This window comes from Ambystoma mexicanum, chromosome 1p, assembly GCF_040938575.1.
Source record: "Ambystoma mexicanum isolate Mex_15411 chromosome 1p, UKY_AmexF1_1, whole genome shotgun sequence".
Classification (NCBI taxonomy): domain Eukaryota; kingdom Metazoa; phylum Chordata; class Amphibia; order Caudata; family Ambystomatidae; genus Ambystoma; species Ambystoma mexicanum.
Genome location: NC_090921.1, coordinates 1,290,868,414 through 1,290,895,106, shown reverse-complemented (window position 1 = coordinate 1,290,895,106; position 26,693 = coordinate 1,290,868,414). Strand labels below are relative to the sequence as shown.

General features: G+C 43.2%; 1 protein-coding gene across 4 annotated transcripts in view; it reads right to left on the bottom strand.

The window, feature by feature from the left end:
• Positions 1–14,463: 14,463 nt before the first annotated feature.
• Positions 14,464–26,693, bottom strand: part of LOC138452997 (oxysterols receptor LXR-beta-like) — a 427,073-nt gene continuing 414,843 nt past the window's right edge. For all 4 annotated transcript variants that reach the window (XM_069605405.1, XM_069605411.1, XM_069605424.1 and 1 more), the window contains exon 10: positions 14,464–20,441. In XM_069605405.1, coding sequence (XP_069461506.1) covers positions 20,295–20,441 — 147 coding nt within the window. In that variant the 3' untranslated portion in view covers positions 14,464–20,294. The remainder of the gene's footprint in view (positions 20,442–26,693) is intronic.

Here is a 26,693-nt window from a genome sequence, read left to right as displayed (position 1 = left end):
GGGCACTTGTATTTATGACGAGAGTGTCTCACGTTATCCACAGAGCACATTCCTCCATGCAAACAGGGCGCATGCAGATGTGACAATGGGGAGGACCCTAACTGAAACTGTTTTAATAAAATAAGTAAATCACTATAAATTTAGCACAGCATTGGTGGATGCCAGCAAACAATTTGTTGTTTTTCGAAAATATTTCAAATGCCACGTTGGTCTGCAGGGCTAATCGCTCCCAAGGGAGTGAAGGTCACCGTGCTTGATCTTTGCTTGAGTGCTCTGCACAACCACGCATCCTACACAGTATGTTTTTAATTTGTGGCTTTCATTCACCAAAAGCAAACTTAGCATAGGCACTTCTAAGAAGGTTCGATTGTTTTTTGTCCTTGGAAGAAAGGGAGGCTTCGGAATGGAATGAATGAAGGGAGGTGTGTAATACCATCAAATATGATAAGGTTCACCATTCCAAAACTGGACAAAGTAACATGTAATTTCATTTTATGAAAGTTCGTTGATCTGAACGGACACTCTGCATTACGCTGAGAGAATGGAAATGCTGAATATTATGTACGTTTTACTGTAGACGGGTTTATAGATGAACAAGTCAAGGTTTCATTTTATGACTGGTATTGCTGGCTAACAATTGTAACGATACGCAAAAACAATCTGCGTCTATTTGTCTTTGACCCGGGCACATGGGCAGTCAAGCACCGAAATGCATGAAGTCCACGTCTGGGTTCCCACAGGTTCCACAAACGCCAAATTTTATGCTAATGTTCGGTTAAAATTCTGTCAATGTGTTCTTCGAATTCTTCCGTCAGCTTCCGCATCGGCATCCCATTGCGAGCTAAACATACTCCATAGCATTAACCTCTCTAACAAATCATAGACTCCACCATTTCACAATGTATTCTGTTTCCATTGTTTCATATTTGTGTTCATCATTAGTTTTCACACGGTGCAGAATTAATGGGTAAATTGATAAATTAGAATAAAGAACGGCTACTGAGACACATTTCTGTTATGTTTTCTTCACAGCTACATCCTCCCATTCTGCAAATGTCATCGTTTCCAGATACCAATTGATGGCTTCTTCAGCATGCAGTTGCAGATACACCTAAATGGCTGGATTTCTATCACGCTGTTTTGGGACGATCACCCCGAGCCGATATGCCCTTTCGCGGTGCAGTGACAAGGAGCAACCTGACATTGTTTACGGTGGTCTAGCAACAAGCTGATGCCAAAGCCTTGAGATTCACGGTGCTTCCAATGCGCTTCTTATACCCAAAGGAACACTGTGACTCACGATAAACATTTGTGGATCGAGAACAAAGAAAGAAATTATCATTGTGGTTGAATATGGAAATCGGCGGATGTTCTCAGAGCGTTTATTGTGAGATAAAAGCACATTATAAATTGCAGAGTATTGCGGTTTCTTTTGAAAATAGTGTTTTGTATTCAGAATTGGGACGCACTGTGCTGTGAGAGGATGTGTGTTGATATTCCAGGTTCTGTGTCAACTGACATCATGACGTAGGTGATTACTGGGCGCGTTTGGCTACGCTGCACAATAACGTCATGGAGCTAGATGGAGAATATCGATAGGAACAGTGATGTCAGCTTCAGTGGCGGGGGAGATGATTTAGTCCCACATGGGCACTTGAATTTAGGGCAATGGATAAACGGATAAGATTAGCACAAGATGGCTGTGCCCTGCTGACTGATTTCGCATGTGTAAAAGTGAGGAAAACTACGGTAAGGTGCATAGGAAATGTTTTTACAATCAATCAACATATGCTTAAAACCACATGCCCAAACGCTCGGGACAATAATATTTTTGAGCGCACTATTGCTTTAACGTATGGCGTGGAAATTAGGCTTAGTACGGGTAAACTTTCTTTGGCTCACATGGAGGGTGCATTTTGGAAACTGGTGTTGCACCTCCTGTCGGGATCCCTAATTGTGTGATCAGATATGAACTGGGTCTCGTATCCCTAAAAGCCGTAGCCATCAGGAAAAAAAGAAAAACATTTACAAAACTTTTGACTGCTCAAAAGAACACTCTGAGGGTTCCTGGGTGAACTACTTGGGCAAAAAGTGGTGGACTCCCTGGATAAATGGGTTGAAAATGGTACTACAATCATGGAGAAGATTGGAGTTCTCAAGGGACATCTTAGTGAGTAATCCATGCATGGTGAAAAAGAAATTACACAAAAGTGATTGGATAAGCACTATTGAAGAGCTGAAAATACACAACATGTTTGCACAAGTAGCTTGGCATGAGAAAGCATTGAAGGCGATGCCAGATTATTTAATGCCATTTTCCGAGTGCCCAGTGGAGAGCAGCATTTATGAGATTACTCTTAAATTGTTTTCCAAATAATAGCGTAGTAGGTGCTTGGACAAATATTGAAAGACAAGCCAGAACACGTCTCTATTGTGCCAACTCTAATATAGTTGCAATGTTATACCATTTAACTCTTGAGTGTCATGCGTTGAGAGCAATGCGCTCCCGTTCTTTTGGGCTTCTTTTTAAAAATAAGGCGAAATAACCATTGAAGTTTGGGGCAGAATATTAGTAGGCCAATCTAACGTATGGCGATTTGCGGCATTGCGCTTCTTAAAATATTTGCTTACTAATTAATTGCTGCACAGATTTGCTTAATATAAAAAGTGGTGCCTCATTTGAAAGTTTGGAGGTGTAATTGATTGTAAGAGGAGAATATTCTGGTAATGGGGTGATTTTAATATGAAGATATTATATTTATAATTATTACAGTAGTGTTGAGTGGCATATCTTAGTTGTTTGACTGTAAGGTCCTAAAATTATAATAAGTCTTATTCTTTGCTTTTTTCTCTTCTTCTCTACCAATTCTTTTTTCTTTGTTTGTCTTCTAATGTTCCTGCTTTTATGTCATAATATGTTATGGTTGTTTTTATCAAAAGTTCATTGTATGAACTGTTACACAATCAAATAGAAAGAGAAAAGAAACCTCTTGGGGGCTGGGGTTAATGCTGTGCCCTGCCTCTGAATTCTTTGACTCCTTGTCTTTAAAATGCTTAGGGCTTTCGCCTTGCATCCGTTTGCCGTTTTGGAATATGCCAGGGATTTGACTCTGGGTGTGTTCTCATATTTGGAATGGCTCAGTGGCTCCGACTTCCGTGGAGCAGTACCTCTGTACTTGGCAAAAGTCAACCTGACCCAGCTGAAGAGAATCAGTTCAGGCGTTTCAGGTCTGAAACGTCCTTTTTCGCCATCTCAGGTTCCTTTTCTATATCAGTAGACCACCATGAGATCACTGAATCTGGTGCTAACTCCATAGTCCATTCAGTGGCCGCTGAGCCCTCTCGCAAGAGTAGGTACCTCAGAGGACTTCTGTCCTGGACTGGGAGTTACCTGTGAGACCGCTCTCCCACTCCACATCTGAGGAATACTCTGGGCCTAGGTCCTCAAGCGCTTTCTCCTGTGCTGCTTTCAGAGCCAACGCTCTAATCACTGCCTCGATAGTGCCTGGATCAGTGGGGTCATTACCCAAAAGACACCCTACTGGAAGGGTGTCTTCGACTGCAACACGGTGCAGGGAAGTGTTACCTCTTCAACTAAGCTTCACCATTGCCAAGAGACAGTATGCAACATCAAACCCCCTTACCGGCTGCTTTGGTCTTGGTATGTAATGTCCTTCCTTTGCCCATTGTCACCTGGCAGCTGTCATACTCGTAGCAGTTTCACGCAAAACATGAAACTTTTCCCCATTTATGGAAACATGTTCCAAAAATATCTGGATCTCCCTTCCTATGAGTCAACTCTTACCACAGAAAACCACCACCAGCTGTTGAAAGTGCGGGTCCTCAGTGTTAGAGGTGCCCTTGCTCTGCATTGCTGGGGGCTGACCAGTCATAGGACTGGGATCTTCCTTTGTGTTTTTGTGGGCCTTACTTGGAAGAAGAGTCAGGATCTCTGCCTTTCTTTCCCTGTGTTTAGCATGTTCAGTTGCCCGGTCATCTGACTTGGCTGCAGTCTCCTGTGCCTTTTTCTGGACTCCTGTGCCCTAATATCTGACTGTAGCCTGGCAAGCTGCCTACGGTCTGTGATACTCTTGTCCACTAAATGCTGGTTTAACTCCATCTCACAATTATCAAGGATAGTGTCACATGCTACCAAATGATACATGTCCTTACATTTTGCCCGCTTTGTTACCTGTGACACATCTATTTAGATATTTAAAGGTCTGATTATGTGCCTCAAACGTTTGATTCCCCTTCCTTTTGAGCTCTCTAAAGCTCCTGAAGGAATGCTCTGGGGTCTTGCAGAACTTTACGATGACGTCAGTCTTAATTTCTTCATAAATGGGCCTCTCCAAAGGACCTAACAATGAGAGCTTCAATTCCAGCCATTGGTAGGCAGCTTATAAGGACTGCTCCCCGTAACTCTTCTGCCACCTCTTGGAGTTTGAAGCTGTATTCCAGTGCTTCAAACCCATCACAGATGTCTTTCCTCACCTCGTAGGGTTGCATTAAGTCCATAGTGATGTGGTACCTAGGCTTCCCTTGATTGCCACTGTTCAAGCTAATCCCTTCCTACTGGAAGTTAGCCTGTAGGCCTTTTTCTAGCCCCTTCATTTCAAGCTTGCGCAGTAGCACAACATCTTGTTGTTTCTGCTCCTCTAAAGTAGTCAACTCCATCTACTCTACTAAGGCGGCATTCAGCCTTTTGCCATCATCTCTTGTCCCGATGCTTCTGTTCGCCTAGGGCCACCCCCCTTTACTTCAGAGGTTACTTCCAAAACTGAAGGTCATCCACAATTAAACTCTCCTGGTACCCGTTTTCTGCGAGGAATGGTGGGAACCACTGTTACTGTCCTCCATTTCTACACCCCTCCATAGTAAAGGTTAGCTGAGCTGGGAGCTGCAGGTCGATATCAGCCCCCTACGATTCCCCCTCATCCCCTAGTTTCCTCAAAAGCTTGGAGGCTCTTGAATAGTTCCCAATTTCTAACCATACTGCCAAAGGGCAGTTCCCTTTCCTGACATAGCTCACTTGCTTTAAACCTTTGTGCGGTGCTAATGTCAAGATCCATTATAGCAATTAATATCCGTCAGTTCGTCGAATGTTAACTGCACAGGCTTTCATTTTGGAGGACTAAGCTGTTGGCACAGTCAGTTTCAAATCCCAACCGCTCCCCACCAGTGCGCCGAAATTACTTCTGCCCTGCACAAGTACACGGATGAGTAGTGGCTAAAATGCCTACTCAGCCCTCACACTTATACAAAACAAGAGTGATCCCAATCATAAAAGTTAAACGGGCATAGGTAGAGAGTCTTTTGAGGTAACGTGGCAGAGGGGTGTGGAAGTGAACAAGTAGGAACCCAAATAGCAACGTAAAACAGTCCAAAATAATGGAATGTCCAAACAAGGTTCTATATAAATAATGTTTAAATAATTAAACACACCATATGCAAAAATAAAAACTAAATAGAAAAACACACAGCTGTGGAAAGTACACAGAATATGCAAGAGGTAGAGGGATGCAGAACTCTGGGTAATGCAACAGGGGATAAAGGGAATCAATAACTGCAATGTTTGTAAAAGGATATGTTTTGTGTGAGAAAATAGATAAAAACGGTCCAATCATTCCCTAGGGCCCCAAGTTGAACCATGGTGGCAGTTAGGGGTCAATAATACCTTCTCTCTGTCCTTGTCCGGTTTGACACCATCGAGGCAGCCTTTTTGGGGATGTGCGAGCGGTTCGCACTAGGCTCGAATGCAGCACCCGCAGAGTTTCAGACCAGAAGCAAGTGTCGAGTTGGGGGTCAAGCTGAAGTTTGCTGCAGTTCACAGCGGCATTCAAAGAATGAAGATTGTGAGGGCCACCAGGGTCGATCTGGTGGTCGATGGATGGTTCGACGGTGAAGATACTGGCGACTGAATGCGGGGTATGAGATGCAGCGCTTTGATGTAGTGTTCGAGTGTCACTGTTCGATGAGAACACCAGGATCGGTTTGACCACCAACTTCATTGTCGACTAAGATGCTGGTGATTTGAAAGGCGGATCAAACGGTGCATCGATGAGCTTCTTGTTCGAGCCGAGGCAATGATATGGTCAGCTGCTGAAGTGGCCAACTGGCCTGAAGGTTCAACAAAGTGGCTCAAAGATAGGGAGAGTGCCAAAAGCAGCACCACAGGTCTTGTAGGTTTGAACGGGATCAAACGGCGTTCGAAGGGTACGACATGATATAATGCCAGCCTTTTTTTTTGCCAAACTCTTTCGGCTGAAAAAAACACATCGAAAAATATAGGGGTGGGTTGGAATAGGGACTAGATAATAGGGAAGGAGGGTTTGGGGGGGAACCCCCCGCACTCCATCCCAAAAATATATTTTTTTTAAATGCTCGTTTTTGGCTGAAAATATTTAGCGAAAATGAAACTGCTGATATAAGAACATAGAGCCGTTTGAAGATGGCTAGAACCAGTTTGACTGCGAAACACAGAGATCTTGGCTGATCTGGCTTCAAAGTTGTGTTGAGTCCCAATCCATGGGTTCAGGGACAAGATATGTCCTTGTTCTCGTTCTCCCAAACATGTGGGAGGCTTGCAAACACCCACAGGGGGTCCTTCCCCTCTAGTGAGGTCCTAGGTACCGGAGTAACTCACAGAGAGGCAGGTCTTGCTGTACCAGCAAGTTGCCCCAATGTGCCCTGGGGATGGTAAGGTTGCAGAGCTTGCCTCTGCCTTGGAATACCTGCCTTCAGCTCACAACTGAAGGACTCTGAAAATGACTTCTCTTCCAGCAGAGTCCTACCAAATTCTTCTTAAAGTCAAAACGTGAATCAAAGGAGTGGGAGGCCCCCTCTTTTGTAGGGAAAGGCCCACAGGTGACTGAAACAGGCCTGCTTGTGTCCAAAGAGTCAAATCCCTGTTCTTGTGCCAAGTGGTATTTCTGAGATTAACACCAAAGAGCATGGGGCTGAAGCAAGTGTAGGGGGACAGGAAGGAAGAGTTGCTGAGAGAAACAAAATGGTGAAACCATTTCCCAACTGTACTGAGCTCCCTCTGACCACACTAACCCCGCCACCTTCTCAGACCGAAAGCATCAAAGGCCCTTTGGTATGCAACACCCTGGTTTGAGGCTAGTCCTTTTATGTAGGGTGTGACCTTTGATTCCGGTTTCTAAGGACAGCTCTTGGTAAGGCCTTTCCTGGCTGTATAGAGTTGTTATCCGACCTTAGGATCAGAGGAGAGGCACAGTCTTTCAGTCTCTTGTCCTGCTGGATGGCATGGACAGGCTGTCAGACTAGACTAGACCCAACTCTTCCACGGCTGGCCTCAAAGTGCCGACACGTGTATGATTTAAATCTGATGTGGCTTTTAATAAATTATGCAAACACTCCACCACCACAGCACATGGCTCATAGTTGAGATTATACAGAAAATGGTACCAGGAGGTGAGGAAACACTATAGAAAGAGGGCAAGTGGATGCATAAATCAAATTATCATTTTCATTTTATTTAGAATTATATAAAACACAATATTAGAAAACATTTAGTTCATAGTAAAAAACATTTTACTACTCAGACATTCAAAAACATTCATTCAAATTATTTGCACATCTAAAAGTTATATATATGTACTAAAGTGCCATAGGAAGTATCATTTATTTCATTGGTACATTTCTTAATAATTCAGAAAAACGTAAATAACAAAATTATTAATCATAGTTCATTCCAGAAAAATATATCGACTATTGGTGCCTTAACAAATCGTTCTTCTTTACGAAAAAGCTTCCCAGTTGGTAAATAGTTTCGACTTGACAGATTGTGTGTGTCTTCATCAGGATTGGATGAACATTTAACAGATATTTCTAAAAACAAACAAACATACAGTTGATAAATATATTTTGTTTAAAATTGCATACCATAATCACCCCTCTCTCCGTGTTTCCTCTCAAAAACGTTATATACAACATCGGAATATAAAGCATCCATATGGCTTTAACTCCAAGGTAGACATCTCTTTTATCCACCATTTTGTTAACATAATGGAATAAATCTAACCAATTTATGACAGAAACTCTTTACTGACCTAATCAGTCTGGTTTCATTTTGAACCTCTACAATCTTAGTTTCATAAAAGATTCTAAGATTCAGAAAAACTTGAAAAAGAAACAAAACGTTCCTATAATCTTCATAGTCTACACTTTCTAATTAGTGCTGAAACAACCCACTCCCGTCACACCAAACGGTCCTCCTACCGTCAACATCAGATTGCAATTTCCAAATTAGCAAAATCCCTCCTACCTGCAAACCCCATTTGGTTCGCCCAGTGGCTTGTATTCCAGCAGCCTCTGGTCAAGGTCTGATACTAGACTTCCTAAAGAAATAGGAAACAATTATTGCTATATTGGAAATATAAAAACGTTCAATGAACAATTTTCTAAAACAGGGCGGGCACATATTCAATACCTTCTTTCAAGAAGAGTGTCTTCCACGCTAAAGTCAGTCCATTGTTGTGCCGTTCCCCTTTCTTAACAATGTCAATTTGCCCACGATGTAAGAACATGAACCGTGAATGCCGTTTCTCTTCTTACACTCAAAACCACCGGCTAACACGGATTAGAGGGCGTAGCTCTTAATAGCTACAGCTCTGTCCCATCTCATGTAGAGATCTAAAAACAGACAATACTCAAATTACAGAAATTGTCAAAAAAGCTGCCAAAAAAGCTACTCGAGGCTCGTGGAATCCTAAAAAACCTCTCGCTTACCTATAGAACAACGAAATAGATTTCTCAGGAAAACAGAAGGAAAACTCCTCTTCAGTCAGCAGCACTGTCCTGAACCTAGATACGAACGGTACACAACTTTCACGACTCGCCGCGTGTCTTTACTAAAACGACGGTCTGATGATAACAATACAAGAAAACCCAGTCAGCTCTAATTAAACAAGAACTGTCTGACTACCTAGGCATAGCGTGCCCAATGCACATTAACTTACCTTAACATAGTCTGTCACCGAGGATGTTTGCGTCGCCATTTGCAAAAGATGGACCGAATCTAATGCAAAACGGCGGTCCCTCTTTTATTTCGGATCGGTATCTAAGACACAAACGAAGGACTAAAAACCTTTAGCAGTAGTCCCAAAATGGCCCTAATACAAGAGCTAAAAAAAGGACTCTAAGAGTCTCCTATATGCCAACATAGGTCCAATTCGGCTGTAGATCGAATCATCTATCACGGTAAACTGGGACAAAAAAATGATAAAATATATCTTCCTCTTTAAAGAATGGAAATCAATTCTATTCCTCTTGTTGATTACGCCCGATATTTAAGCTATTGGACCAACATAGGTCCAATTAAGCTGTAGACCGGATCATCTTATCACAGTAAACTGGGCAGAAAAAAATGATACAATATATCTTCCTCTTTAAAGAATGGAAATCAGTTCCATTCCTCTTGTTGATTAAGCCCGATATTTAAGCTATTGGTATAATATATCCACCATTGTTCCTTTTGTGCTAAGCGTGCAGCAGTATTCGCTGCATCAGTGCCCAACACCTTTTCCAATACCCACCATCTCAAATCTTCTGGCTTGTGGTTAAGTTCTAAAAAATGTAACGTTAAAGGAGCATTCCGCTGGCCCGTTCTAATCTTAGATTTATGCTCGCTAATCCGAAGTTTCACCGCCCTCAAGGTCTTCCCTATGTAAGCTTTCTTACAGGGACATATAATGACATATATAACGTTAGCACTAAGGCAGGTGGAATGTTGCCTCAGTTCCCAACTTCTTTCATGGATTTTAACTGCCGTAGTCGCCATAGTACTAGAGCAGTTCGAACAATTACCACAAGGGTAATGTCCCTTAATCGGTGGCATACCCCACGTGGCAGTGATCGTAGGTTGACTATCATGAACCGAAATCCTGTCCGCCTTGGACACCCAATTCTTAATGTTTCTGCCTTTTTTAAAAGCATAGATGGGTTTTGCTAATTCAGGCATATTAAGTTGTAATAAGTGCCAGTGCGTGGAAATAATCTTCTTAATTTTATTGTGTTGGGTATTGAACGTGAGGGCACACACTAACTGGTCCTCTCCCAGCTTTCTCTCTTTCGTGTCCTTTTTCAATAAAATGTCCCTATGCTGGTATCTTGCACGTTTTTTAGATTGTTCACAGGACCCTGGTAATCTACATGTAAATACGGATAAGCCATCTCTTTAGAGAAGTTTTTAACATCCTTAATTAATTTCTCCATTTTCTTAGCAGTAGTGATCTTGATAAAATCTATCACTTGATTTTCAATTAATTCCAGCTTCTCTTTAATATTAACAATCGTAGTGTCAGCCTTAAAGGCCGATTCTGCTTTCTGGATCTCCTCTCCTACTGCCATGCTTTTTTTTAAAGCTGTATTTATGGTGAGAAGCATCCAGTCCCTGCTGCACTTTGTTCCTATGCCCGAAAATGCATTTTTGTATTCACCATCATCCAAAAACAGACATGGCTCGTTAAGAACGAGCAAACCAGTTGGGATGATGTTCTTCTTTAAGTATTCTGTTAACAAATGACTATGCATTTCCGTTCGAAATTTCTTTTTCTTTAATCGCAATATGCTGTCACTAGTTATGTTTAGGAAAGATACAGATAGAAATACTATACTGCACCATAAGAGCTTTCATGCTCAGTCATTGAAATCCAATATTCCATATGGGCAGTTCCTGAGGGCGAGCCGAAATTGTACTAAAGTTGAAGATTTTCTCAAACAAGCCTCGATAATTGAAGACAGACTGTTGGAAAGAGGGTACCCCAAGCGATTGCTCAAACAATCTAAAAAACGTGCAAGATACCAGCATAGGGACATTTTATTGAAAAAGGACACGAAAGAGAGAAAGCTGGGAGAGGACCAGTTAGTGTGTGCCCTCACGTTCAATACCCAACACAATAAAATTAAGAAGATTATTTCCACGCACTGGCACTTATTACAACTTAATATGCCTGAATTAGCAAAACCCATCTATGCTTTTAAAAAAGGCAGAAACATTAAGAATTGGGTGTCCAAGGCGGACAGGATTTCGGTTCATGATAGTCAACCTACGATCACTGCCACGTGGGGTATGCCACCGATTAAGGGACATTACCCTTGTGGTAATTGTTCGAACTGCTCTAGTACTATGGCAACTACGGCAGTTAAAATCCATGAAAGAAGTTGGGAACTGAGGCAACATTCCACCTGCCTTAGTGCTAACGTTATATATGTCATTATATGTCCCTGTAAGAAAGCTTACATAGGGAAGACCTCGAGGGCGGTGAAACTTCGGATTAGCGAGCATAAATCTAAGATTAGAACGGGCCAGCGGAATGCTCCTTTAACGTTACATTTTTTAGAACTTAACCACAAGCCAGAAGATTTGAGATGGTGGGTATTGGAAAAGGTGTTGGGCACTGATGCAGCGAATACTGCTGCACGCTTAGCACAAAAGGAACAATGGTGGATATATCATACCAATAGCTTAAATATCGGGCTTAATCAACAAGAGGAATGGAACTGATTTCCATTCTTTAAAGAGGAAGATATATTGTATCATTTTTTTCTGCCCAGTTTACCGTGATAAGATGATCCGGTCTACAGCTTAATTGGACCTATGTTGGTCCAATAGCTTAAATATCGGGCGTAATCAACAAGAGGAATAGAATTGATTTCCATTCTTTAAAGAGGAAGATATATTTTATCATTTTTTTGTCCCAGTTTACCGTGATAGATGATTCGATCTACAGCCGAATTGGACCTATGTTGGCATATAGGAGACTCTTAGAGTCCTTTTTTTAGCTCTTGTATTAGGGCCATTTTGGGACTACTGCTAAAGGTTTTTAGTCCTTCGTTTGTGTCTTAGATACCGATCCGAAATAAAAGAGGGACCGCCGTTTTGCATTAGATTCGGTCCATCTTTTGCAAATGGCGGACGCAAACATCCTCGGTGACAGACTATGTTAAGGTAAGTTAATGTGCATTGGGCACGCTATGCCTAGGTAGTCAGACAGTTCTTGTTTAATTAGAGCTGACTGGGTTTTCTTGTATTGTTATCATCAGACCGTCGTTTTAGTAAAGACACGCGGCGAGTCGTGAAAGTTGTGTACCGTTCGTATCTACGTTCAGGACAGTGCTGCTGACTGAAGAGGAGTTTTCCTTCTGTTTTCCTGAGAAATCTATTTCGTTGTTCTATAGGTAAGCGAGAGGTTTTTTAGGATTCCACGAGCCTCGAGTAGCTTTTTTGGCAGCTTTTTTGACAATTTCTGTAATTTGAGTATTGTCTGTTTTTAGATCTCTACATGAGATGGGACAGAGCTGTAGCTATTAAGAGCTACGCCCTCTAATCCGTGTTAGCCGGTGGTTTTGAGTGTAAGAAGAGAAACGGCATTCACGGTTCATGTTCTTACATCGTGGGCAAATTGACATTGTTAAGAAAGGGGAACGGCACAACAATGGACTGACTTTAGCGTGGAAGACACTCTTCTTGAAAGAAGGTATTGAATATGTGCCCGCCCTGTTTTAGAAAATTGTTCATTGAACGTTTTTATATTTCCAATATAGCAATAATTGTTTCCTATTTCTTTAGGAAGTCTAGTATCAGACCTTGACCAGAGGCTGCTGGAATACAAGCCACTGGGCGAACCAAATGGGGTTTGCAGGTAGGAGGGATTTTGCTAATTTGGAAATTGCAATCTGATGTTGACGGTAGGAGGACCGTTTGGTGTGACGGGAGTGGGTTGTTTCAGCACTAATTAGAAAGTGTAGACTATGAAGATTATAGGAACGTTTTGTTTCTTTTTCAAGTTTTTCTGAATCTTAGAATCTTTTATGAAACTAAGATTGTAGAGGTTCAAAATGAAACCAGACTGATTAGGTCAGTAAAGAGTTTCTGTCATAAATTGGTTAGATTTATTCCATTATGTTAACAAAATGGTGGATAAAAGAGATGTCTACCTTGGAGTTAAAGCCATATGGATGCTTTATATTCCGATGTTGTATATAACGTTTTTGAGAGGAAACACGGAGAGAGGGGTGATTATGGTATGCAATTTTAAACAAAATATATTTATCAACTGTATGTTTGTTTGTTTTTAGAAATATCTGTTAAATGTTCATCCAATCCTGATGAAGACACACACAATCTGTCAAGTCGAAACTATTTACCAACTGGGAAGCTTTTTCGTAAAGAAGAACGATTTATTAAGGCACCAATAGTCGATATATTTTTCTGGAATGAACTATGATTAATAATTTTGTTATTTACGTTTTTCTGAATTATTAAGAAATGTACCAATGAAATAAATGATACTTCCTATGGCACTTTAGTACATATATATAACTTTTAGATGTGCAAATAATTTGAATGAATGTTTTTGAATGTCTGAGTAGCAAAATGTTTTTTACTATGAACTAAATGTTTTCTAATATTGTGTTTTATATAATTCTAAATAAAATGAAAATGATAATTTGATTTATGCATCCACTTGCCCTCTTTCTATAGTGTTTCCTCACCTCCTTGTACCATTTTCTGTATATGATTATATGGTTCTACCTCAAGGTACCAGTGATTGTTGAGGTTCCCACTTTTTTTGGGTTTTGTTCATAGTTGAGATTAACCTGCCACCAGGTCCGAAGTTTAACATAATCATATGGAATTTGGAGCAGAGTTGTAAACTTAAAGGCAATCTCTGCAATGCATTGATTGGCTGTCGCAGCAGCTGTCATCAGGTACCTGTGACCTCTAAATCTGCTCTGTGCTACAGGCGAGAAAGAACTGCATATCAGGAGAATGATGCAGCAGAGCACGGGTGTATGTTATGCTTTTGGGATGCTTATGTAAATGGGGTCTGATTAGCAAACCACCCTTTCTGAGATGGAATTACCTGCATTTTTATATTAATTAATAAAATAAAAATAAATAATAAAAAAAAGAAAGTGCTTCTACAGCCTTGCCAGATCGCAATTCCTCACAGGTCTCGGACTCCCCCCTTTTCATGGATCTACCTATTAGCATAAACAGTGGAGGGATGCGTGCCCGTGACTACACTGTTGGTGGTTCTCCACATGGGTAGGAGGGTTGGTGTTAGGTACATCCCTGAGACTATCTCCCCGGTGGTTCTGCACAGGGGTAGGAGGACTTGGGTTGGGCACTTGCCTGCAACTATCCACTGTGGCTCCCCGCGTATGTGTAGAGGTTGCAAAGGGTGAGTATTCCTGTGTCTGCCCCATGCCTAAGTTTACTGAACCCGTTTGAGTGGTCTGGGGATCCCCCATATGCCTCATCTGGGTCCATAATCAACTTATTTGAGGCGGTACCCAGACCTTTTGACCACCCCACTGTTGGTCCCCAAGGTTAGGCAGGGTTCTTCATCACAGCTGTCAAAAAGTGACACATTTAAGTGAGGCCTCTTGAAGTGAAAGAGTGCTTTTTGGTGGAAAGTACAACAAGAGACATTCTGCAATGTTAATCAGAGCCTTTTTTATTTCAAAAGACATTTCCCAACACTGTATCCATGGCAGTGCAGTATTGGCCCCATATCAATCCAGCCTGGGCAGAGAACAGTTCTGCATACGGCCCAGGAAACTCCTTTCTCTGGAATGATTGGTAACCTTTAACATGTATCCTGGTGAGGTTTCCTTTGATGGTGAGGCAGTAAGACTTTCAGCAGCCACAATAGGACTATCTGGGGACAGTTTCAGAAGAAAGATTGTTGGAATGCGGAGGACAACCGGGAGGGACAGTTTAGAAGATGTGCAATTGGACAGGAAGCATTTGAGTGCGCTTAAAAAGATAACATAGGAAATGCAGGATCTTCTCTACAAACCAGTTTAATAGAGCTTTAGAGATGGTAAGGGAAAGACTGGGTCCAAGAAAATAGTGTCATCACATTCACTTGCATATAAACAGTGCCCTGAGAAGGGAGTAGTCATAACAAGAGGGAGAAAGCAGCATCCCCTAAATCAAGCCAAAACTCGCAAATTCTTGGACTATGGAGCTTTGGCTGAGGCTGGATTTTGGGCAAATAATTTATTGAAGACGTGGTCAACACAAAGCAGGAACCATTGCTTAAAACCAATGTGTCACGTGCACACTTATTAGACACTTACCATCTTGCACTTTATTTAACTCCATTCTAGCCATTCACCATTTTCATGCCCAAACACCAGGCAACAGATGGGCCCAGCTCTCCCATAATGCAATGCCTACCATGGTATACCAAAAGGTAGCCTCTTACAGGATACACTTTGAAGCAGCAACACTGCATGAACGTCTTTGGATCTCAGTAAGGAGATGTGCTCCACCTTCTGCCAAATAAGACTAAATAAACGTCTGCATGTCTGGAAAACAAACCTTTTACTCTGAAAACATCTCCAGTGTATAAAGAAATCTCATCGGAGATCCCAATTTGTTTTTTTTTTAATAAATGTTTCCTACTTTGGATAATTCCAAGTGAAGTAAAAACAGTTTGTTCAGCAAAATACAGTTAGGGTGCACACAGCGACAATGAGAAAGCTTTAACTGAATAGCTCCTAGGATGTTATAAAGCCAATCTCTCAGGAATGCAAGAGGATAACAGAAAACCATCCTTGTTAATGTTATGTTTGGTGCTGAATAAAGTGCACATATTCCAGCTTCAAAAATAAGATTACGTGAATGGTTTTGTAAAAGTTCTAGACTGGCACATTTGAGCTTTCATTTTCTGTATACTTATGCTCTTTTGTGAAACTTATGCCAACGCTGAACCCAAAACCTAACGTCATTCTCTTGTTTTCGTCAGCTATTTTGGCGACAGGAACCGAATTCCCATCAACCCACGAGAAGGAAAATGTTTTAGATAGCCTTGCTGAGGTTGTGCTTTCAGTCTGGAGTCTCCAGATCATGCACAGGAAGTGAGGTTTTGATGGCTGCAGCACAGTACCCTCATCAGACGCAGAATGTGAAGCAGTTAATTCAGGGCCTTTAAAAGTAACATCAATAAATACGTAGGACCCGCTTTGCCTGGTAGCACCCCTTCGTCCACAAATGTCTCTGGGTCTGTATGTCCACAGTTTGAAAGAGTCAATCTCTTTTGTCTCCCTAAGCGATAGCCTTTCACTAACTTTTACTTTCCCCTGGAGTTTACATTTGGTTCAAACAAGCTGCTGACAGAAAGGGAAGGTGGAGGCGGCAGTCAGGGAAACAGGCTTGCTCCTCACAACTATACAGGATTTGTGACCAACAAGAAAGGGCAGGACACTTTCCGTGCTTATACTTTGCAATGCAAACAGTGCAAGCGCATCCATGTGCAAACCGGCAGCAGCCTCAGTATGATGTTAGACGGCGATACCGCCCCTGGTCCCTGTGATGGGTAGGGTTACTTGTGCCAACCAACACGTTTTTTCACCAAGTAAAAAATTGAGACCACGTGAATCACGACACGCTACACAGCAGAGTGAATCCACAAATAATAGTGGGGTGAAATAAATGCATCCTGCAGAAGTTTCAGAGACCCATCAAATAAAGCAAACGGAACCCCTAAAAACGAATGACGTGGGACATCCTCTGGCCTGGAGCAAAGAATAGTTTTTGTAAAGGTAGGAGATAACCGACCCCAAACCTAGGGTAGTCGGTGTGGTCCTCAGTCAAAGAAAAGAAAGAGCCATTAAGTCCGAATACCTCCTGCACTGTAGAAAAGCAACGGTCCCAGTGCTAAGTCTCAACTGATTGTGTGCATACTATCATTGATGAAAAAGTGAAGGAGGGATTCAGAGTCCTAGACGACGAAATCACACTCGTGTGGGGTGGATAGGAATATTTGTCAGCCATAAATAGGCTTCACAAATCAAGAAGATATGCCCCCTTTGATCTTGGCAACAATGGTCCTGAAACGGGTGCCAGTATGTTGCAGGACTAGTAGGAGTGGCAAGGTAGAACCAGTGCATCACTTGGCTTACCATGTCAGTATTTTGAAGATTTGGAAGCATCTCGAAGGTTAGCTATTTTTAGAGCCAATGGGTAACCTCAGATGTAGCCTTCTGCAGCACCTTATAACACGTTTAGGCGTTAGGCTTTTTAGGGAGCTCAGATCTTGCTCTGAAAGTAGCAGTGCAGGAGAGTATTACACAGCAGCCTTCCGTAGTTAGGCCTACACAGCACCTCAGAGAGGACTCCTATTTTAGGGTTGGTACACAGGTTGGAAGAATCCTAGGTAGGAGAAGAACCGGATAGGTCAGTGTGTATGTCAGACTAGTTCCCCCCGATCCTCAGGGCAAATTGTTTGAGGTTAACATTTTCCGGTTGGCGAGTTTACAAAAACAAAAGAGAATGACTTTTAAACTACAAAGCATAATGACTTTGCAGGGCAGCAAACCTAGACAACAAAGTGGTCTACTGTTTCTGGGACTAAAGGCAAAGTAAGACAGAAATGCATATTTTGATATGCATGGTTAAACCTCAGGAACTGCAAGCAATAATGATATAAGCCAGCATTGCAAAACTTAACTGAGAGACATTGCTAAAGGAAGTGGTAATTTTCACAAGTGGAGGACAGGAGCATGGAATCCCAGCCTGACACTGGAGGGGAAAAAGAGGAAACCCCCTAAAGGGTCAAACTCTCCACTTAGCAACAAATATCCAGTCACAATCCACAAGCTGGAAACCTATGGGGGGTATACTGGGCGATGTTTGGTATCTGTACAAATATGTTTTTTACGTTGTGAAAAACATGGCACTTGTTTGCCAATGCAAACATAAATCTCTGTGGAGAAGTCCCTATTGACCATTCCATCATGAGAGTCGCAAATTATCTTAGCTTTGATGACTAATGTATGGCCAGCACTCAGTAGTAATTTTAGAGATCTACGTGCAAAAGAGGAAAAAGCATTTCACAATCCCAATCTAGAAGATGTTTGTTTTATAAACTAAACTATTAAGTCAGTGGGCTCTGCACAGAATGACCTTTAGGGTGCTTTACTGGCTTACTCTACTGGCAGAAAATTCGGCTTGGGAAACATCCCCCTTTCAAGAACACATTAGATTTCTTCTGTGTACAAGCCGTCCCAGTTGAACCCAATGCTCACTAGCCAAGAAGCAGGTATTCGCTCAAGAGGTCCTAAGCAAGACACTGTTTTCTCAAGAACAGCATCATAGGTTACTAATATTTTTTCTGCTGACCCATACAGAATAAAAACGTACATATACTTATTCAAGGTCTTCCTCCTGCTGAAACTTTTTCTGGCTTGGATGCTCAAAGAAACCGGTTCCCCGGAGACCTCTACTTGTGTTGTATGGGGAGAAGGGCTGGTGAGCCCCATTCAGATGGAACTTCTTGTGGGTGAGAGAGTGTATGAAGTCCAAGCTTTACAGTTTATACCCAAGTGTATGGTGGACTAAGGGGGTCCAGCTTCCACTTAGTGGAATCTGGATCCGACTGCCACAGGGATAGGGGAGCACAATCAGAAGCACACTGGGAGGGGATGCGACCAGCAGCTAGCACCCAGGGAGTTAGGGGGTTTGTAGAGGTGCTGGTGGGAGCAGCAGTTCCTTCAAGGGCACCACACCTGCCCTCTGTGCACCATCTCCAACGTGCCTCTAGGTGTAGGCATGGGTCCTTGCATTTTCACAGCATGACACAGAAGCAGATGTCTTTGGGAGGGGCCTGGACAAGGGAGAGAGCTAATGGATGGCAGCAGCAACCACCAGTTGGAAAAAAAAACATATGAGCCAGGGAAAGAAATGTCCTTTCTCCCACCTCTTGCTACCATAAAAGAGGGTGACAAGGGAGGGATAAAAGTAGTAGCTCACAGAGGGACAGGACACAAAAGGGAGGAGTGCCTTTATCATTATGAGAACATAATCCTCTAGCACAGCGAGTAATGCATGTATTACTTTCACTGTGGTAACTCATTTATCAGTGGATAGAACTCATGAGTGTACTATAAGGTTTTGAACAAAAGGAGTTCCGAGTTACTCAATCTGCCATATGTCAGGGTCCAAGAGTGTTCCACTTTGCTTTGCCTTACGGAGAGGTAAATAAGGTCTCAGAGTCCTGCCATACAAACCATATTACTGGTAGTAAGGTCAGACCTGCCTTAGGCTAATTAGTATAAGAGATAATAGTGTCAGTATTGCCTTGCACTATTATCAATGATAATGGTGTCTCAATCTTGTATTACACTAGAATCAGAGGTTGCAGTTTATTGTGCCAATTTCAGAAGCAGCTCATGTTGTCTTTGAATTTCTCCATCCAGCCAAGCACAAAAGTGTGCATGCAATTAAATGGCCTGCCACATCAATACAATTCTTTCATTGTACAGACCGACTTATGTCTTCATGGGAAAACTCCAAAGTAAGTTCACTGAACCTTCCAAATCTGCACCATGAACACCTAATATCTGTTGCCCCACTCACATGGTCCAATCTTGCACCACTAACTTCCCTAGACCTACAGCATAATCTAAGTGCTGTAATCACACAAAACTATCGTCAAATCCGATGTCGATAGATTGTGATGTATCTCAAAATCACTTACCTCTCCAGTCTTCCAGTCAACCTCAAATGCTTAAATCCCATACCACTATTATTTCAAGACCAGACACCAATCACACGTAATTCCATTCTACTAACATTTCAGCCTGTGCTATATGCTGCATGTCCACAGCAGAGACTTCTCCACATATACAGTACTCTTCAAGTGCTTATCTTATCTCTTGCCACCAACGTGCCCGACCTGCAGCCCACTCTACGTACTGTAATACAGTCAAAATAAGAGAACCATGATGGATCACTTACACAACTCCTGGAGTTCAATGAAAAGACATTCCGGGGTTAGTGGGGGGAGGGTTGAGGGGAGAACTGGGAATGGAAGAGAACAAATCTGGAAGATCGGAAGAGGGCTGCCCCAAACATTGCTGCTCAGAAATGGAAGGGAGAAATTGTTGTCTTGTGATTGAGTCCCGCTTTGGACTAAAGTGTCTCTTTACATGATAGTTCTGTCTTAAGTTAGATTTAATACTCATCCATCATGTGGATGGATAACAAGCCGCAATGGCCATTCCTGAAGTGCCCATCGTCGATGTCACCATCAAGTGCTTGGCCAGCAAGTGCTATTGGAGCCCGGCCCACTAGGAAGCACAGGGCAGTCCCTACCTGAAGGGAAGGGCAAATGTGGAACAAATAAACCATGAGTCCATGTCTTGCCCGCTGCCATCCATTAAGGCCTCGGTCCCAGATCAGTACATATGCAGAGGGCACATGGGTAGCAGGCCGACCTTTATGCATAGAGCTGTTCTCCCAGCAGTTCCTACTACTCGTGCACATCCCAGATTTCAGACAGTAGTGGGGGCAGCTTCTTGTCCTGAAGGCGCAGCGCAAACACCTGCTCGGAATGCACGCTGCTAAGGGTTCTCAAGCTGACCAGTTTCATAAGCATGCGGGGAAACATCAGGTGGTCCTGCGAAAAAAGGAGAGAGAAATGAGTAAGCGCACACAGACAATGCGAACATGGATAGCAAGAGACAAGAGGAGGCGAGTCCAGTTTTAAATCTAAAAGCCCTTTCAAAATAATTCAATCATGAATGTGGTGCATGGACAGAATTCACATTTACTTACTGTAATACTTCGGATTTTCAGAGCATAACTTTACAGCAGAGTAAGAGGGCACAACAACAAAGGGCTAACTTAGAGGCACCCCCTGAAGGGGAACCACATGTTTCACAAAAAACAAAATCCGTGGAAGTTCTCTGGCCTCAATCTCACAATTTGTGCATGTTGGTGCATATATGACCGCATCAACCCAGGCCAACATAAAGATTCTTTGGCAGAGTTAAGTGCGTTACAGTATGGGTCCTGTCACAGGTTGAGTTGTCTGAGGGTTAAAGTGCTGGAATAGAAGGACAGGCCAAGACTCTGGTGTGATATGTTACTGCAAAACATATGTTGGTAAAATAAAAGGTTACTCAAACATTTGGAATTATTCTTCATTCAAAAAATGAGAGGATATAGTTAGGAAAACTAGTATTACTCTCATCTCTATCACTACCTCTGTAGTGGGTTAGGTCTGCTGCCAAGTTTTTTTTTTTACAACCAGGTATTAGGATGGCATCCTAAAATCCTCCACCCAGGGGCTGATTTTAGAAATCCATCTTATTATGTTAAACAAGGAAGGCACTGAGAGGTTAGCCAAAACACTATCAAGGTAGGTGGATGAGCAGTCAAGACTTGGTCTCACATTCTAATTAACTAAATTTTAAAGTGAAAAGGGTCATGTATTTGACCTGGAGTGGTTCATAAATGTTCAAAAAGGAATCTCCAACAGAAAGGGTTCAACATGGCAGAGTTCCCTGTTCCAAAGGGTGGTTCCAATACCCTGAATTTCTCTTCCCTTGGTTGCTTATTCAACAATGCCAGTTCCTTGGGTTTCTCGTGATCAAATGTGCAAAACAACTTCGGGATCTGTCTGGTCTTATTAGGATAAATGGTATACTCTGCTGCAAGGTTTCCACTCCTCCTCTTGGGATCAGCACAGCCTTGTTGCTAGTCCCCATTTGCTTTTCCTCTCAGGACCTCTTCACTCTATGTCTTCCCTATACAATGTTCAACTGGTCCTTGCCTGGTTTACTTCCTTACTGGGGCATCCTCTTATACACACAACGACAACTGCCTGGTATACTCTCCTGCCGGGGCTTTCTTAGATGCACTCACTTTCAACTGCATGGTATACTCTCCTGCCAGGGCGTTCTCTTATATGTGTTTTACACTTTTAAAATGCCTGGTATACTTCCCTTCCAAGCTTTTCTCTGGTGGGCTCTGCGCACCTCTCCACAATTGATAGTCTCTTGTTTATCCTATTTCTAACCTTTTTTTGCCTGGTATTTTATCATGCCAGGGCTTCTTTTACATGTGTATCACATACTCTCACAGACTTGAAAACCTTGTGTTTTCATTCTGTTCCCTCTTTTGAAGAAATATTTTGCTCTATCTCTCTCTTGTGCTTTTTTACTGTTTAATTGGTTTTGGCATGCCTGCCAATACGCACCGGCCTTCCTTTTCCCCCCTGGATGGACTCACCAGCTTTCGTTGGCATATTCTTCTCTTGTGGTAAATCGGCAGCGGTTGTCCGGCTTCTCCTCTTCAGTTGCCGTATCCGCTTCTTGGCTTCTCTACGTCCGATGGCGTTACGCTCACCTGGGTTCCACAGGGGCACCGAGCAAAGCTGGACTGCACCGGTCTCCACCAATGCGACTCGTAGTGTAGTGATGAGTGATTGCGCTTGCCCACTTAGTTTCGTCTGTCTGGCACGTAGGAGGATTTTCCTAGAGTGGTAAAAATGGCAAATTAGCTGACCGCTAGAAGGAGGTTTTGACTTCTGCTTCCGTAACCACCTTGTGTTCCCCCTTATATGTCTCACCTTATTGTTAAGAAGGATGGGCTCTCCATCCTGCGTCGGAATGCAGGGGTGCGCTGAACTTGGAGATCCAGTTAACTTCACTGATCCCGTAATCTTATGGCAGAGTTCCGGACAACAATGACTCGAAGGTAAGTCTTATGCTAGTCCAAGGTAGCATGCAATGCTTTAGAGTTCAAGTTGTCTTATAGTTCACTCTTGTGCCTTTTCTTTATGTTTCTTCCTCTTGTAGAATTGCCCAAGACAGGTGTCTCTTCTTCGAAAGAAACAAGGTAGCGCCAAGGTAAGATTCGGTATGTGCAATAAGCATACAGTCTTAGTATGCAATGTTGTTCATTAATGTGATTAATCAATATCCTCTCTTTATTCTGCAGGTGCGGCGTTCCCTTGGAGCGAAGGACGTATGGTGGAAACTCGCCAGACCTCGAGTGAGTATTACCTCGGTAAGTATCTGGTGATGCGAGGTCTAAATGTCTTTTAGCGAGGTGCAGCTCACCTGTTAACTTTTCTTATCTTTTGCAGATGCGGATGTGCCGGGCGGCGATCACGTCAGAGTGCCTCGCTGGATCGCATGGATGAATGGAGCATCAGTGAGTATCCCGCGGCACTGATGTTGGCTGTACAGCGCGGTAACTGGTATTCCTTTTCTTGCAGGTGCAGCGACTCCCGGATGCTTGCGATGACAAATGGTAAGGCTCCTGTTCTAATCTGCTTTCTTTTTCCCCTTTGCAGGTTCGGATCGCAAAGAACAAGACGGGCGTGGCTGAGAACTGGACACTGGAGCTGCAAGCACAGTGAGCGTTACGCTGCAGGAGTGCAGAATAACGCAAAGTGTGTTCTGTTCTCCAGGCGTGGTTTAAATAGCCACTCAGAAGTAGTCCCCAGGTAAAGTAGTCCCAGTACCACACCCAAAGAAATAGTCCCTTGAATAAAGCAATCCCTTCAAAAAGGCCTCAAGGTGGCCTGTACATGTTTTCTCCACAAGATGACCTGGTTTGCCTGAATGAGGCAATATGAGCATGGTGCCAACGGCGCCAGGACTGAGTCCAAGAAGCCCTCAAACAATCCTTTGGGGCCTTACAGGTCCCCATGGGTGCTAATACTCTGGGCAGACTGGTCTGCTCCTAATGTCTGGGGGCAGGCATCGTGACTGGCGGTCCCTGCTGGGCTCTTTTGCTTCATGTCTTCAGGCTCTGGTAAGGCAAAGGCTGCTTCCAAACACCTGCAAATGCAATCAAGCCCTCTGTTGGCTTCTGGCATACCCGCAGTGTTTCTTTTTGCTGTCAGCTTCCCTTGTTTCGGATCTTGAGCTGGACTGCTCCACGGCTCGCTCTCAAGCCTCCCAGTCTCTCGGCCCAGTGCGAGATCAGCAGCGTTCTTGCTCCAGCAGCTCTCTCCAGTCAGCTGCTCCACTAGTTTATATCTCCCGGGCACAGGTATGCGCTCACAATGACGAGAGTGCAGCCTCTGTTCCTGGCCTTCCTTGATTGCATTCCTCTATTCAGCTTCCTCGTTGAGGTTCTCTGGTAGATATGGGACTAGAAGTTAATTTTTTAATTTTTAGAAGTAAAGTCTGGAAAGTCTGGGTAATTGTGCTTCAAAGGTAAGTCAGTTGTAGAGGACCTGTAGCTAGAAGCTGAGAAGGTGCTTTCCTTCATTTGAGAGGGTAAGTCAGATCGTGATGACTTACATACAGCTCTCATTATCTACAGCATCTTTCCTAAGTGGATATGGGAAGGTATTACAATAAGCCATTAAGGCATTAGGCACAGAAGGGGATACTATGTCTCATCTGATGACGCCATGATATTCCCCTGGAGGTTGTCTCCCCCCATGGGATCTTCACTCATATAGCCGTGCCCAAGGTCAGGATCAGGTAGTGGCGGCCATCCCCTGGACACATGGGGAGATGTCACCGCCGGGAAGGAAGTGATGAAACCATTGGATTCATCACATACCCTTCTTCTAATGTTGGTGTTCTGTCAGCACCTATTAGGAAACGAGAAAGGAAGTATACATTTCCATATTCTCTTCCTTTTCAGTGGTCTACCGCAAAACAATAGGGCTGCATATCTAAGAACTCACCAGGTTGAGGGACGTCGCAAATTTCTCAAGTGCTTCTCAATGGGTCTTATTTTTGAGTAATCGCGACTGTAGAGTCTTCCATGAGGAAGCAGAGGCTCTGCCTATGACACTGAAATTTGGCGTTCCACCAGGATCATGTATTTCACCATGCCTTCAGAATATTTTCACGGTGCCCTTCTTTGCACTTTTAGAGCAAAGGGGGGTTACCTTTACCAATTACGCTGACGATACGCAGTGTGTTATTCCAATTACTGGTATACATGATGAGGATGAAGAGCAGTTAAATGAAATATATTCCCTTATCGAAGAATGGATGGTGCAAAATGCTCTTGCATTGAACAGAGAGAAGACAGAGTTATTGGTTGTTAGCACCCCTAACTCGATCAGGAAACTGGGTCCAGCATATGAGAGTTTTCTTATTCAGGACACCAGAATAATGATCCAAAAGAAGGTTAAGACACTGGGCGTCGTTCTTGACCGATACCTAAATATGAAGGCGCATGTGGGGAGCCTGGTGTCTTCTGCTTATTATATCAAACTTCTGGCCCATCTTCGACTGCTTATTTCCCAGGCAAATGCTGAGACCATCGCAAGGGCCATTGTTGGTGGCCAAAATTGATTGTTGTAGTAGCCTGCTGGTCGGCATCAACAAAGCAGAGGTTGGCAGGTTACAGGTCATACAGAATAGTGCAGTGCGCTTTGTGCTGGGAATCTCCCGGAGAGACCACATATCTGAGGCTAGACGTGGCCTGCATTGGCTCCCGGTGGAGTAGAGGTTGCTATTTCGACTACTTGTAATTGTACAGAATTGTCGACAGGGCAAGATGCCGATTTATCTTCAACTTTTACTCAAGGAAAAAAGCTACACAAGAACTAAGATCCAGCAATACAGACCAGTTGATGATCGCTAAATGCAGGACTATCAAAGCCACCAAAAGGGCTTTTCAGAACGCAGCCCCTAAAGCATGGAACAGCCTGCCTGTGGAATTCAGGAGCATAACGTCTACCGACATTTTAAAAAAGAAACTTAAAACTCTTATTTGCTTAATCTTCTGATTTGAACTCCACTCGGCTGTGGGGAATTTAGGATTCTGAATTGTCTTTTTTCTTGTTGCGGCCTCAAGCCTAAGGGTTCATGGATTGCACATTACAAATGTTTAAAGTGAAGTAAATGACCTATGCATTGGTGTCCTTGCAGAGGTTCATCAATGTTAATGGAGAGTGGTCTGTAACCAATCTAAGCTTCCAGCCAGTGAGGTAGTACTTAACGTACGACACTGCCACTTTATAGCCAAGCCCTCAAGTTCAATAGTGGCATAATTATTTTCTCAGGGGTGTAGTTTCCTTCTAATAAACACAATAGGGTGTTCTATGCCATCATGATCTTGTGAAAGTACAGGCCCCCAACCCGGCATGTGAAGCGGTGGTCTGTAAAATTAACTCTTTGTTAAAGGCTGCCACTGTCAACAATTTCAGCCATGAAGGATTTCTTTTTATGTAGATATGGTCTAGCGCGGAAAGACGCCACAATGGTTGTCGGAAAGTTTCCGGAAACCAGTGGCCCCGGATCCGCAATAGCCACTCGGGAAAAAAAGCCAAGTAGGCAAAAAAAACAGAATGTATTGCTGAAGAGTGGAGACTCCTGATGTAGCTGAATAGACTATCAGTGTCCTTGGTGGTCCAGGAAACCCAGGTAAGTGACCGTGTCTGCGAGGGATCCGGACAAGAAAGGAGAGCTCCACAGATAACGGGAGTCCTTGATCTCTGCCACCTCATATTCATCTTCCTCCGGTCTCTGTGCAGACGCCGGTAGGACCAGAGGTGTGGCGGGAATGTCAGCCAAGGCTGGACGTAACTGGGATGAATGAAACACAGGATGGATCCTCTTCATGCATTCGGGCAACAGGAGGCGAAATGCTACTGGATTTATTCGGGAGACTACTGTATAGGGTCCCACAAATCTTGGTGACAACTTAGATGGGTGGATCCATCTGGGTAGGTATTTGGTCGATAACCATACTCTAGATCCCACCTCAATGGTGGGTGTGTCAGCGCGTTTCCGATACGCAAGATGCTTATAGCGACTGCGAGCTTGGGCCAGGGATGCTTTGGCAGTTCGGTGCGCTTCCATAATCTGTTGTAATCGGTCGTTGATAGTGGGACAGACAGTGGCAGATGCAGATATAGGCAAAATACTCCTCGGGTGTCTGCCGA